The sequence below is a fragment of the Paramormyrops kingsleyae genome, chromosome 3 (genome assembly GCF_048594095.1).
Source record: "Paramormyrops kingsleyae isolate MSU_618 chromosome 3, PKINGS_0.4, whole genome shotgun sequence".
Classification (NCBI taxonomy): Eukaryota; Metazoa; Chordata; class Actinopteri; order Osteoglossiformes; family Mormyridae; genus Paramormyrops; species Paramormyrops kingsleyae.
The window spans coordinates 40,956,805-40,970,044 of NC_132799.1; the positions used below are offsets into that span (position 1 = coordinate 40,956,805).

Sequence of the window (13,240 nt, forward strand, 5' to 3'; positions counted from 1 at the left end):
TACTTCTCTGCTCGCCAGCTTGCGAGTGTGATACAACCCACCCCTACTTCCACTCTCACCCAAACTATGTAAAATAAAAACACAAAAGACATGAAAGACAATCATAAATAAGTAAATAAACAAATAAATAGATAACTGTCACGCCCGGCTCGTACGATCCTCATGTGTGCCACGCCCACTCATTACCTACGTGTGTTACCCCAATTGTGATCACCTGTTACCTGTTATTTTCTGCTTGTCTTTTGTATTTAGTCTGCATTCAAGTCTGTTTCCCTAGGTCTGTCATTGACGTTGTTTGCTGTGAGCTTCCCTGTCTGCCTTGTTACCCAGAATAAATCCTGTTCACTCGTATGCACGGCTCTATCGCCTGCTTGACCGCCCGCAGTCATAACACTAAGTAAATAATGAAAGAACAGAAATGACAATAAAAACAGAATTTGAGGAAATGTTATCATTGATCTCAGAAATTTGCATGAGGACATGCCGGCCGTGCGCCTTTAAGAATATGCAGAAAAAGTATCAGATATAGCGGACTCGCATTCAACAGAATTTCGCTTATAACAAACAATTTAGTCCCCAGCGCCACTTTTAGCTGTAGTTTTGTTCAGCTATAACGGATGTAGGAATTATTAGCTCAGGTAATTTTTAATATCTCCACCAATATGTTTGAAATTAATTAAAGTTTAATTAATTATTATTTAATGCTGATTATTAACCAATCTTTATGCCGAATGGTCGGCTCCTCCAAACTCAATTGCGGTATCCCTGTGAGTCTGTTAATGTGAGACTTAAATGGGATTCACTAATTACCAGTATCGCTTAGTAACCTGGGTTAGAAGGCTCGTCCAGCGAGCTGCATCACCAGGTAATGTAAACGATTGGTAGCGAAGCTCCCCTCACGGCCGATGAGAGAGAGTCTCGCGATGTTTCAGGCGAGTTTGAGGTTCAGAGCGTGTAGCAAGATCGCACAGAGGCAGGGACTTTATTGTGAGACACTCAATGACAGAGGCTAAAGTTGTGTAAAAGACATGCATTTATTCCTAGCTAACACTACAACTAACATAAGACAGACATTACACCTAACACAAACAACAAACACGAAATAACGGAAAAAAACAAACAATGTAATTATGAAAATGCAATGACCGGATTTAAATGAGTAACCTGAAATGGGAAATACTGTTCTGCAAAGCAAGCACAGTTTGTGGAAACACGACCCTAAAGTCTTATAGCAGGTTAACAGAACAGCTTAAGTTGTTAGAATGAAAGGAAGTTGGTTTACTTGGTTGAAGAGTGGGGGGGGGGGGGGGGGTCTTGGCAGTTGATGGCAGAGCTGCTGAGCTGATGGCACTCAGGAAGGCGCGGCGTTTGGATCAGTGGAGTGGAGCCCCTTTGGATTCTCTCTCCTGGTGAAGCTTTGTCTTGGGTGCTGTTCTCTGTTCAGCTGGGCCTTCACCGGAGGGCTTCTTGTGGGCTTCTCTTCTCCCGGGCTGATGGTCTTTTCTGCGCTGCTGATGGTCGTTCTGCGCTTGATGATCTGTTTGCCCCGGCTTATGTTCTCCTTCGGGGTGATGGTTGTTTTCTGTGCACCTTTGTTCTCTGCGCCAGGTTTTTATGGTCTAAAGTTCATGAATAGGGATGACCAGGAATTCGACTCCTGGCCCAATGGCTGGCCATCCATTTGGCGGGCTTTCGGAAGGGGGTCCGTATCAGTCCTTTTGGGATTTATGGCCCGACTGATTCTCCCTTTACTGATGATTTTCATTAAGCTGTTATAACTTTTGATACATCCACTTTTATGGTAATGACTGACCAGATTTGGAATCAGGGGTGATTAACAATCAGTTTGACACCAAACATGCCATACCAGCTTCACAGGTACATACCTCATACCATCTGTATTAATTGATTAAACAATTAATTATTTTATCTATGTGACTGATTCACATCAGTATAGGATACAGGTGTTTTGGGTTGCACCTCAACAGATGTTACACTTTGTGCAGATATTACATCAAATATTCATATTACAAACAGCACATCTTATCCATAGATAGGCGTGGCCGTTAGTTTGTGGTAATATCAATATAAGTTGCACATCTGGACACAACATATCTTGGTTGGTGTGGCTTATGCCAATTCATCTTCTCCAGAATGGATAAGATACACCTTAATTCAGTTCATTTAACATAGCATGTTAGAACAAAGAAACTTGGTGACGGTCCACCAAGATCAGATAAGGACCACAAAGGAATGTTGGAAGAGAAGGGGGGGTTTTAACAAAGAAGACTCTAAAAGTTAGGACACATTGGTTACACTAATTTTCCAGATTCTTCTGGTATACCATGAGAACATATATACAATGGTTGCTATACCTATCTATTTATTTAAATTTATATGTGTTCAAGTGCAAAGGGGTAAAATAGGTGATACTCCGTGAACATGGTTATAAGGGTGGCACACAAAACACTAAGATTGTCTAAGGACACATACAAACATAACCTATCTGTATATTGAGACTAGTAGTCATGAGTAAATCAATATACAGCGTATACAAAAGCCAAACTTAAAAGAAACTTCCTTTAGGGCGTTCGTCTGTTGGGTGAGTGGTATGCAAGACTGAATGTATGGGGAGGGGGTTGTGTGCCAAGTCGAGGGACCCCTGTCCATTAGGTCCACTCTGCTTGTCTGTAGGTCCCTAAATCTTTGGACAATAAAAGTTGGAGTGCTGGCCTCCCTTGTTATCTGTGTGTGTGTGTTTATGTGTGTAACCCCCCTTTGGTGCCTCTCGTACCAGGCTCGGCCTTGTCTCAGGCCAGCTGGTATTTAGGCCCTGTGATATGTGCATGTGTGATCCTACTGGAGTTTTCTGCTGAGTTCATATCTGTCCCGAGTTAATAGCTACCTATCAGCCAATCAGAAAATAGCATTTGTTTTTTTGGGGTAAATTCTGAAATAAGTCACATGCAATCCTACTGCCAGCATGTTATTAGCTACCTACCAGCCAATCAGAAAATAGAATTTGTTTTTTTCCAGATAAATTCCAAAATAAGTTACATGTGATCTCACTGCAAGCACATTATTACATGGATGCACACGCACACAGAGTGCGGACAAGGTGGAAGAGCAAGATCCAATAAGTCTCATGCATTGACCGTGAGACACATGCTGTGCCCTTAACAGATTTTACTCCAAACTTTTGATGAAACTTGAGAGCCCTATATCTCATAGGGAGATTATTGTGATATGATCCATCTATCTGTTTTCTGAACCTGACTATCCTACACTGTGTTGTAGGGGTCCAGAGCCTACAGGGCTACAGGGACAAGGCAGGGAAATATGTGGGGTTTCCCTCTGCAATCCAAAAATATACTGAGGTTAGCCCTAATCTATCTAAATGAATAAGCTACTAGAAGTTCAGTATTGATTACAATATGGTTTAATTTGATTAGATCGTCTAAGTTTGCAAAACGACTATTGAGCAGAGAGAGCAATTTCATCTCAAAAAAATGGTACCCGAATACTGCATTTACGGTTACCGATCCTCCTTCTGCGTTTAAATGGTGGAGCTACAAATACAGTAGTGAGTGGGACAACCTTAAGCCCCAAGCCCTCAAAAACTCTATACACAGACAAATCTCCACACACATTTGCAGATCTGCCGCGGCAGAAGTATATGGGCTGATATTTGTGCCACTAGAAACTGAATATGAATAGTGTATATTTGAATCTGCAGTTATTGCACTAAAAAACTGAATCTGAATGTATTAGTTTGAATCTGAATTCCAATTAACTTGAAACTGCATTTATGCTACCTGGAAAATGTGACGCTTTATACTTACAAACTCACTTCTCCAAATTCAATTTAAGTTCTCACAATTCAATTTCAATTCATTGAGACGCACAATCTGGGTCCTTTAGGAAAAGTAATCGACCGCACGTTCACAACGCAACTCATTTCCACATTTACTACAGTTCTGCAGGTCGTGGTAAAGTCGAAGCGTGTGCCGGGGTGTCGCAAGAGCAAATGCGGGATTCGGAGGTTTGTCATTACCCTATGACACATATGACAATAAGCTTTATGTACACAAGTGATAGCATAAACATTAATCTTAGTATGGTAGTCTATGTGGCTAAATGAACTATTTCTGGCACTGCTAGTTTATGTTAATATGATAGACTAACAAGCCGCTGCTCCTCCGCATCGAGAGGAGCCAGATGAGGTGGCTCGGGCATCTGGTCAGAATGCCTCCTGTTCCGGGCATGTCCCACTGAGGCATGTCCCACTGAGAGGAGGCCCCCGGAAAGACCCAGGACACGCTGGAGATCAAGACTATGTGTAACCATGTGTAAAAAGACAATTGAGAGGTCCGCCTGAGTTGTAACTATAATGACTTATCGGTATATACATTCCTTGGAGCAAAATGCTTTTACCATGATTAATACCTATATACGCATTTACAGATTTTTCCACACACGTACAAATCTCAGTACACTTGCAAATCTCACTACGCATACGAATCAGATTACGCATTTACAGATTCCTGTACACATTTGCAAATCTGATTACCCACACACGGATTGAGATGCAGTCACACAACTCTCCACACACATTTGCACATAATTTGCTACAATAACAGCCCTATATCCGAAGCCTATCCCGGAGGTTACGGACCGCGGTGAAGTTGGTTTTATGTTCGATATTCGCTACATTTACTGACATCTAAACTGACATCTAAACTGCAATATCTTCGGGATCATGACAGCAATTCTTTTCAGATGAGGCTAGGAAAATATTTCACACTTTAAGTTAGCTCCACATTCTCCAGCAATATGAATTAAAAATATAAAGCAAGATGGGAATATCCTTCTACTCACACAGAACTGCTGGAAAATTTAGGGACCGTCTTCAAAGTGCAATGCCAATCAGCATAACACCACGTACAGTATGTATCCTATAATCATCTATCAATAATGCTGTTGGATAAATTGTAATACCTCCTTCATTTTTAAGCCACTCAACATCAAACCAAATTCAGTGTGTTCCTCTAGCCCTCTCTCATCTTTCACACCCTATGAGAAATTTTCACACCCATCTATCTTCCAGAACACCAGCTCTATGTGACCTATAACCATCTATCAATATTGCAGTTGGATAAATTGTAATAACTCTTTCATTTTTAAAACAAATCAACATCAAACCAAGTTCAATGAGTTCCTCTGGCCCTCTCTCATCTTTCACACCATTTCAGAAAAATTTCACACTGAACTATTTTGCTGAACAACATTTGTATGTGTCCATATAACTGTTTATGACATTATGAAATATGGGTGTTGTTTTGTATTAAATAACTACAGAAAATATTGCTTATTTCTTTATTTCCAAGGAAAGTAAAACTGAATGAGTAGATGAATATTCATATACACTGTATAAGTGGTGTTATGCTGATTGGGCATTGCACTTTCAAGACGGTCCCTACATTTTCCGTCAGTTTTGTGTGAGCAGAAGGATATTCCCATCTTGCTTTGTATTTTTAATTCATATTGCTGGAAAATGTGGAGCTAACTTAAAGTGTGAAATATTTTCCTCGTTTAAATTCACATGTAGAGCCTAATCTGAAAAGAATTGCAGTCATGATCCCGAAGATATTGCAGTTTAGATGTCAGTAAATGTAGCGAATATCGAACATAAAACCAACTTCACCGCGCAATACAACCACTACCAATAATTAATACATAATTAAAAAAAGTTTATACGCGCAAATAGAATTTTAAATAAACACCTAAAGCATAACATAAACGTCTTCTATATACAAAAACATTTCATCTTGATATTACAGATTACGAAACTGTCTGGCAATAAACGAAAAAATCCTCCCAAAAATGTATGCAAAAATAGAAGCGGGCATGTACTTGCATACGCCCTGATCCTCACGCGTGTACTCCGTCTCACAAACTCCAAAGACGAATGGCCGCTGTACATCAGCAGGCAGAGTAGAACTAGAGCGGTTCCGTGAGTAACGCCCCTTCGGCGAATATCTCATCACCAGCGATCTGTACACTTTCCAGTTCGTCCGATGTATAGTTAGTTCAACAAGGAAAACTGAAAGAAATAAAAGACCAGTTTGTCTTTTTCATTATTTTAGAGTCATGACAGCGAAACAACGGAATAAGAACACTGCGGTTGTAAAGAACTCAAATCCAGATGACGTGGCAAAGCGGAGTCCGAAAGCCAGCGAGCCGGCTGGCCCTGTCGCTGCGAGCTCTGCCTCGGGAAGTTGCTGGAGTTTCTTGGCATCCTTGTGTTACCTAGCCCTTGCAGTAGCGGCGGGTTTCACCGCGTTTTATGTGCAAGCGGTACGGGAGGATGTTCGTCAGATCACCGGCAGGAACGAAGAACTGACAAACCGGAATGCCGAGGTGGCCAGTAAAATAGAAGTGGTTCGTCAAGAGGTAAACAAACAATCGTGTTAACCGTTACAAACGGTGGTAAATAGTTTTTAATTGCCGAATCCATATAACGCAACAATATATCCCACGACCCTTCAGAAATCGGGTATATGTGCATAACATATTTAACTGGGAATGTCTATGCGTACATCCCACTTAGAATTACTGATTATTACTGTCACGGTGAGCCTATACGAGGGTGGGGGACACCGACAGGATGGCAAACAAGCAACGTAGCCACGCAGTCAGGTTAGTAGTGATTATCTAGGCCTCAGTGACCCCATTCAGAAAAAGTGGTTGGGAGCTGGATGGAATTGTTGCCTTAAATTAATTTTACAAAAAATAACAGCATAATATGGAATTGTATCACTATCAGCTCAAAAGCATACATGAATGAGAAACCCGAGGTTTGTATTTTTTACACTACTCTCATATCAGTTAAAAAAGTAAGTGCTATTATGTCATCTTGAGTTTAAAAAGTATATATTGACAAATAAAAAAACTTGTCATAATGTTTTTACAAGTTTTTACAGCTTTCACAGTATAAAATGCTTTATTTTAGTATTATGCAAAATAAAGCATTAAAAATGTATTGTTCATTTTAGTGTGTAACAACACATTGCTGGGTTACCGTGAAAGATTTTACAACGTTGTATTTTTTTCCTGTGGATGTGATAGCAGAGTCTTTTCCCATCTCTTAATGGTTGAAGGTGGATTCTGTGAAGGAAACAGTGGCCAAGTTTGACTCTGCTCTCAGTGGGGTGAGGGCAGAGCTTGACACTATGGGACGGGCCCAACAGAGAGTGGAGTCAGAGACACAGCGGATGGAAGAAGCACTGCAAAGACTTCAGAAGGAGATCTTGAAAGATCTGTCAGATGGAATCCAGGAAGTGAAGCAGACACGACAGCGGGACTTCTCCTCACTGGAGCAGGCCGTGGAGGAGCGCCTGGCAGAGCTGAGTACCTCCATCGGTGACAGTGTGGCAGGAGTGGCTGAAGTGCAGGGTGAAACACAGAGTCAGCTGCAGGACCTACGTGTGCGGCTGGAGGGCCTTGCTAACCCAGAGAAATTTAGGCAGGAGCTGCAGAGTCTGGCTGATTCCATGATCAAGCTTCAGGCTGACAGCATGGTGGTGGAGAAGACCACAAACTCACTGGCTGAACAGATAGGTGCTGTCGGAGCAGAACTCCAAACCAGGAACCAGGAGGTGGCATCCCAATCCCAGGAGATTGTATCTGTGAGGGAGCTAGTGCAGAGCACAATTGGGACACTAAGGCAGTCTATGTCGGCTGTTGAGGTCAGTTTCCAAACCTTGTCAGACCAGGCTCAGAGCATGCAGACTGGGCTTCTTCAGGCAGAGGGCAGTCTCCAGAGCCTGGAGAAGGAATTGCGTGGATCATTGGACCGGGCTGAGCGGAACAGCGAAGAGTTAGAGGCCAGGGTGAAGGTCTTGGAGGAAAGCATAGATTCTGTCCAGGTGCCTGTGAAAGAGCAGGTGGCCAAGCTGGAGTCCAGCCTGGCCATGATTGACTTTCATGACAGCACACTTGCTACTCTGACCAAGGATTTTGAGGATGGAAAGGAAAATGCTGAGCAGAGAGCCCAACAATTACAGGTTATTTTGGAAGAAATGACCCATTGCCTAGCCCTAGGCAATCAAGCAGAAGCACTGAAGAATGATATGGATGAGCTTAAGAGTACAGTGCCTGGTTTAGACAATGCACAGGCTGAACTGGCCTCAGCCCACTCTAGTCTGTCTCAGCGACTAGATGCCCTAGAGCAGACATTAAACACCCTCAGAGAGACCATTACAGAATCCCAAGTTACAAATGAACTGAGGGCCTCTCTTAGCCAGGTCCCAAATGACCTGCAGCAGCTTAGGATCGCAGTAGACAACCTGGTAGCTTACTCTGTGAAAGTGGAGAGACATGAGGAAGCCATTTATTCAATGCAGAAAGACTTGGAGAAGACTCAGACCACTGTGGATGTACTATTCAAAGCACCGATGTCGCCTGAATGGAAAGAATAAGCTATGTGGAGACATGGAGAAGGACAGTTGCCTCTTAGATGCCTGACAAATCATTCATTCCTTCATACTGCAGTTTTTACATTGAAGACTTATCTACTTGATTTGTAATACAAATCATTTCACAGTTTAACTATTTGGGTTTCATGAGAAAAAAATTGTACCAAAAAATGTTGTCATACATTTTATATTAAGCCTTAAAACTCTCTTGGGGAATACCCTATTCCTAAATGTGGAATTCATCCTTAGAGACCAAAAAACTCTAGATGGATGCCCAAGAGAACCCAAGAAGGAATCCCAGCTATGCAAAATAATATTGACAGCTAGGGCTGCACGATTTATCGATTTCAAATCGAAATTGCGATTTGAAACAACGCGATTAGCAAGTCGCAAAAATCACGATTTAGGATATACATTATACGTCGGACCCAGTGTTTAAAACTGCTGTGAGAATAGTTTTACAAATTCATGCCATGCTCCCTGTGTGACAGTCATTCTCACCAATCACAAGCGCCATGCTTCTCGCGTGCCAGTCATGCTCACCAATCAGAAGTGGCCCAAGAAGGCGTATAGGCCCACAAACAACAAACACGTGAAACCCAAGGAAAATGTTACATTTGCGGTGTGGAAAAATACTGATTCCGCTACTGAGCAATAAGTGAATTGCCTTCCTATTTCATGGTCCGAGATTGTTTCAGAAAGGTCCTATCATCAATAGAACCGGCGAGCTCCTTTTAAACACCAGCTGCAATATACTTCAGCGTATCACACCTTTGGTTTTCGTTAATAGGCAATAGCATTAGTATACCGCTAACCCATCAAAACAACGAGACAGTAAGTAATTCTCACAGCAGCAGAGTCAGTGACCTCCAAAAAAGCCGTAAAACTCACAATGCAGTCGTGTTTATGTCATATGTTTTTATGCTTATTAAATTTAAGTGTTTCCAAAGATTAATCCCACAACAGTAATAAAATAAAAGTCTTGCTTTAACATAAATACTAAAAGAATAGATCGCTTTAATCGCTATTACAGTTGGGTATGGGCACGCGGTCTTATTTAGAAAACATACAAAAAGAGACGCATATAATGTTTAATCATTCGTTTTGTATTTGCCCGAGTAACAAAGCAAAGTAATGATAAGCTGCTTCATTCAAAAACTGCATTTTACTTCTCATTTAAAATAAAATGCAGGGTTGGCAACTTTGGTCAGCTTCATGGAGTGAGATTTTCTGTTCTCTGTTCTGCACACATTTACATGTATGTAAGTTTTATTACCTTGTAAATAGTCTGTAGGGTTTGCAAACTGCCGTAACGTTTTTGATGCAGCTAACTTTAAGTTCACAATGGAATATAAATTTGCCGTAAGTTTTCTTGCATGAGAGTCTGAAAGAGTTTGCAACCATGAACACGTACATTTTTTGTTTCACGTGAATTGATTTGTATAGAAAATAACCGTATAGGCCTACAGTTGTTAAAAAGCGGAAACTTCGACCAACATGAAATCACCAATAAACGACTTCTATTTATTCAACATTTTATAAAATGCATACTACATTTAACAATTTCCAGCTTTACGGTTTCAGGACAGAACAGCCACTCTGTTATGAACATTACGGTTTTTTGAGTGTTATTAGTGTTAATAACAGCAGCTAACAAAACAATAGCGCAAACAAAAGGGCTGCATACACTGAAGTAGTTCTTGCTTGTTCATTGGCGTGGGAAAAGGTGGTTCTAGTGTTATTAGGAGGGTAATAAGCGAGATCGCTATTTTTCTTTTTGCTGCAATAGTTTTCATTATTACTTTATTTAACTTGACACATCACATCTTTAAATTCTCATCCTTGCATTAGAACAGGGGTGTCAAACATACGGCCCGCGGGCCAAATACGGCCCACTATGGTGTCCAATACGGCCCGCGGGATGATTTGAACAATAGTATTAAATATCAAATATTTTTTATTATCATTATTATTAGTAGTAGTAGTATTAAAAAGGAATAAGAGTGTTAATGAACAGTTTCTGAGGACTTGTTAAATGCAGTTTTACAGAATATAGTGTATTTGTTGTAATTTGATGCACTATGATTAAAAAAAATAAATAATAAATTCGGCCCGCACATGGTCACATTTTCTTCTCATCCGGCCCTCACCCTAAAATGAGTTTGACACCCCTGCATTAGAATATAAACCAGTTAATACTGATGGTATCATGCTGCGTCATATGTTTTAAAATTACTACACACTGAATATTGAACTGAAGCTTGACAAAAAAAAATTAAATTGCAAATCAAATCGTAATCGCAATTTCTGTCAGAAAAATCGCAATTCGATATTTTCCCCAAATCGTGCAGCCCTACTGACAGCTGATCATAAAGTTTAGATAATTATATGACAGTTAGGTGCAGAGTTTCTACAATGACAGTGCAGCTCAGGTGTGTGTTGTCCAGAATGCTGAGATCTGTTAGGACAGGTGTGTGTTTATGTATTTGTAAGTATATTTAGCATTTGATAAAGCATGTGGCCTTTCAACTCTACAAAATATTTCTACAGTGTCTTTTAGAAGCAGAAAGCTACATGAACCATACAATGCTGTGTTTCATAAATTCAAATATAATGCACAAAATGTTCCCATGCACAGTCTGCACATAAAGTTAATGACTTTGGTTGTTACTCCATTGACTGATGTCAAATGGCAGCTTTGAATCACTGCACAGTACATGGCTAATGATGATATTAGGGGAAAACCTGTAGAGAAATAAACTGAATTCATATTAGAAGATAAGATTCTATTGCATTTGTGTTGTATAATAAAATAATTGCTATATATAATAATAGCATAATAAAATATTGTCTTTTTGACTGTGGAAGTTTTTTTTTGTATTGTTTTTTTGTTGAAACCTGACTGCTCCTTAAAGGTGACATTTTAATATCAATATTTAATATGCCTTCATTAAGCACAATCCATTTAAACGTTACATGTTTTTTTTTATTGGTAAAGAGCATCAAATGTGGTTTTGGCTTCAGGTGTATGACTGGCTCTCAAGGTTGGATTAGGACAGATTTATTGAATATAATAGTTACTAGAGGTTACAATGCTTTTTGAAAGCCAACACAGATATCCAATACCAGTGTCTGATATTATTGGATGTAAGTAATGCAAGTCTGACTTGATAATGATGCACTTAGTCTTAAGACAGATTTTATAGTTATTTTTTAATAGTTAAATTAAAGATAAATTCTAGTAAAAAGTGCAATATTTTCATTTGAACTTTTCCAGTTACCACATTCAGATTTAATGCAATTATTGTAACAAATAATATAGATAATGTCCCCCCTTAATCTCCTTTGCTCTAGGCTAAACAGATTCAGCTCAGCTTTACTTAGATTTCCAGAAAGCCTTTGATGTTGTCCCCCACAAACGGCTCTTGTTAAAGCTTAAAGCTGCAGGAATTTTAGGAACTGTGGCAGCTTGGATCAAAAACTGGCTAACTGATAGGAAGCAGCGAGTAGTTATTAGAGGCACTATGTCACAGTGGGCCTCCGTTTATAGTGGGGTACTGCAGGGTTCAATTTTAGGACCACTATTGTTCCTAATTTACATTAATGATATTGACACGAATACATACAGTAAACTGGTTAAATTTGCAGATGACACTAAGGTGGGCGGGGTAGCAGATACTAATCTAGCAGCAGAGAGGCTTCAACGGGATCTGGATTTAATTAGCGAATGGGCTGATACTTGGCAGATGAAATTTAACACAGATAAATGTAAGGTAATCCATGCAGGGAGCAGAAATATACAGTACAGATATTTTATGGGTTCCACTGAAATAAAGGTAGCTGATTACGAGAAAGATCTCGGTATGTATGTTGATGCTTCCATGTCCCACTCTCGCCAATGTGGGGAAACAATAAAAAAGGCGAACAGAATGTTGGGTTATATCTCTAGATGTGTGGAGTTTAAGTCAAGGGAGGTGATGTTACACTTATATAATTCCTTGGTAAGACCCCACCTAGAATACTGTGTGCAGGTTTGGTCACCATACCTCAAGAAGGACATTGCTGCCTTAGAAAAGGTGCAACGAAGAGCTACGAGAATGATTCCTGGGGCCTCATGTATAACGACGAGCGTAGAATTCACACTAAAACAAGGCGTACGGACAAAACTAGGAATGTGTGTAAGCAAGAAAAAATCCAGATGCATAAAACTGTGCGTAAGCACAGATCTACGCACATTCCTTTTATAAATCCCAATGAGCGTGAAATTTAACGTACGTGAACGAGCCCACAGCCACCCCCCCGACCCGCCCATAATTATGAATATTTGCATATGTAAATCTGTATAAATGCCCGCTTTGTTCTATGTTTTTCTTAAACAACAATGAATAAACCACGTGGGAAAAAGAAGTATTTCAGTGAGTGCAAAGTGGAGGTCATGTTAACAGAAATCGAGAAAAGAAAAGTGATATTATTTGGTGGTATAAGTGGCATCAGCAATAAACGAAAGTTGACGGAGTGGCACAGCGTGGCAGAGTCAGTTAAAAGTGTTGGTTCTGAAAATGGCACGGTGGCCAAAATTAAAAAGAAGTGGTCGGACATTAAATTCGACGTGAAAAAACGAGCGGCCGCTCACCGTAAGAGTCTTAAAAGCACAGGCGGAGGTTGCGGAATTCCCGGTATCACACCCTTTGAGCAACTAGTTGCTGCGATGATTGGGGACACACTTTTATCGGGTGAGGGGGACGCCGATGTCAGCGCGGGTT

General features: G+C 40.4%; 2 protein-coding genes across 3 annotated transcripts in view; one reads left to right on the plus strand and one right to left on the minus strand.

Annotated features, from left to right (window-relative positions):
• LOC111838518 (ankyrin repeat and sterile alpha motif domain-containing protein 1B-like) overlaps nucleotides 1-6,048 on the minus strand; it is a 40,922-nt gene extending 34,874 nt beyond the window's left edge. The window contains exon 1 of one of the 2 annotated variants that reach the window (XM_023801576.2): nucleotides 5,914-6,048. In XM_023801576.2, the coding sequence (XP_023657344.1) occupies nucleotides 5,914-5,983 (70 nt within the window). In that variant the 5' untranslated portion in view covers nucleotides 5,984-6,048. Of the gene's footprint in view, nucleotides 1-4,878; nucleotides 5,491-5,913 lie in introns of those variants that run through there. The other variant, XM_023801577.2, reaches the window with a different exon arrangement.
• Nucleotides 6,049-6,150: 102 nt separating this feature from the next.
• Nucleotides 6,151-11,344, plus strand: ckap4 (cytoskeleton associated protein 4). Its single transcript, XM_023801573.2, has 2 exons — nucleotides 6,151-6,453; nucleotides 7,161-11,344. The coding sequence occupies exons 1-2, from the start codon at nucleotides 6,151-6,153 to the stop codon at nucleotides 8,478-8,480; spliced, it is 1,623 nt and encodes a 540-aa protein (XP_023657341.1). The 3' UTR covers nucleotides 8,481-11,344.
• The last annotated feature ends 1,896 nt before the right edge of the window (nucleotides 11,345-13,240 follow it).

Coding starts and splice junctions, on each gene's coding strand:
- ckap4 (XM_023801573.2), top strand. CDS start 6,151: ATGACAGCGAAACAACGGAATAAGAACACTGCGGTTGTAAAGAACTCA. Junction 6,454..7,160: donor TAGAAGTGGTTCGTCAAGAG/GTAAACAAACAA, acceptor TAATGGTTGAAG/GTGGATTCTGTGAAGGAAAC.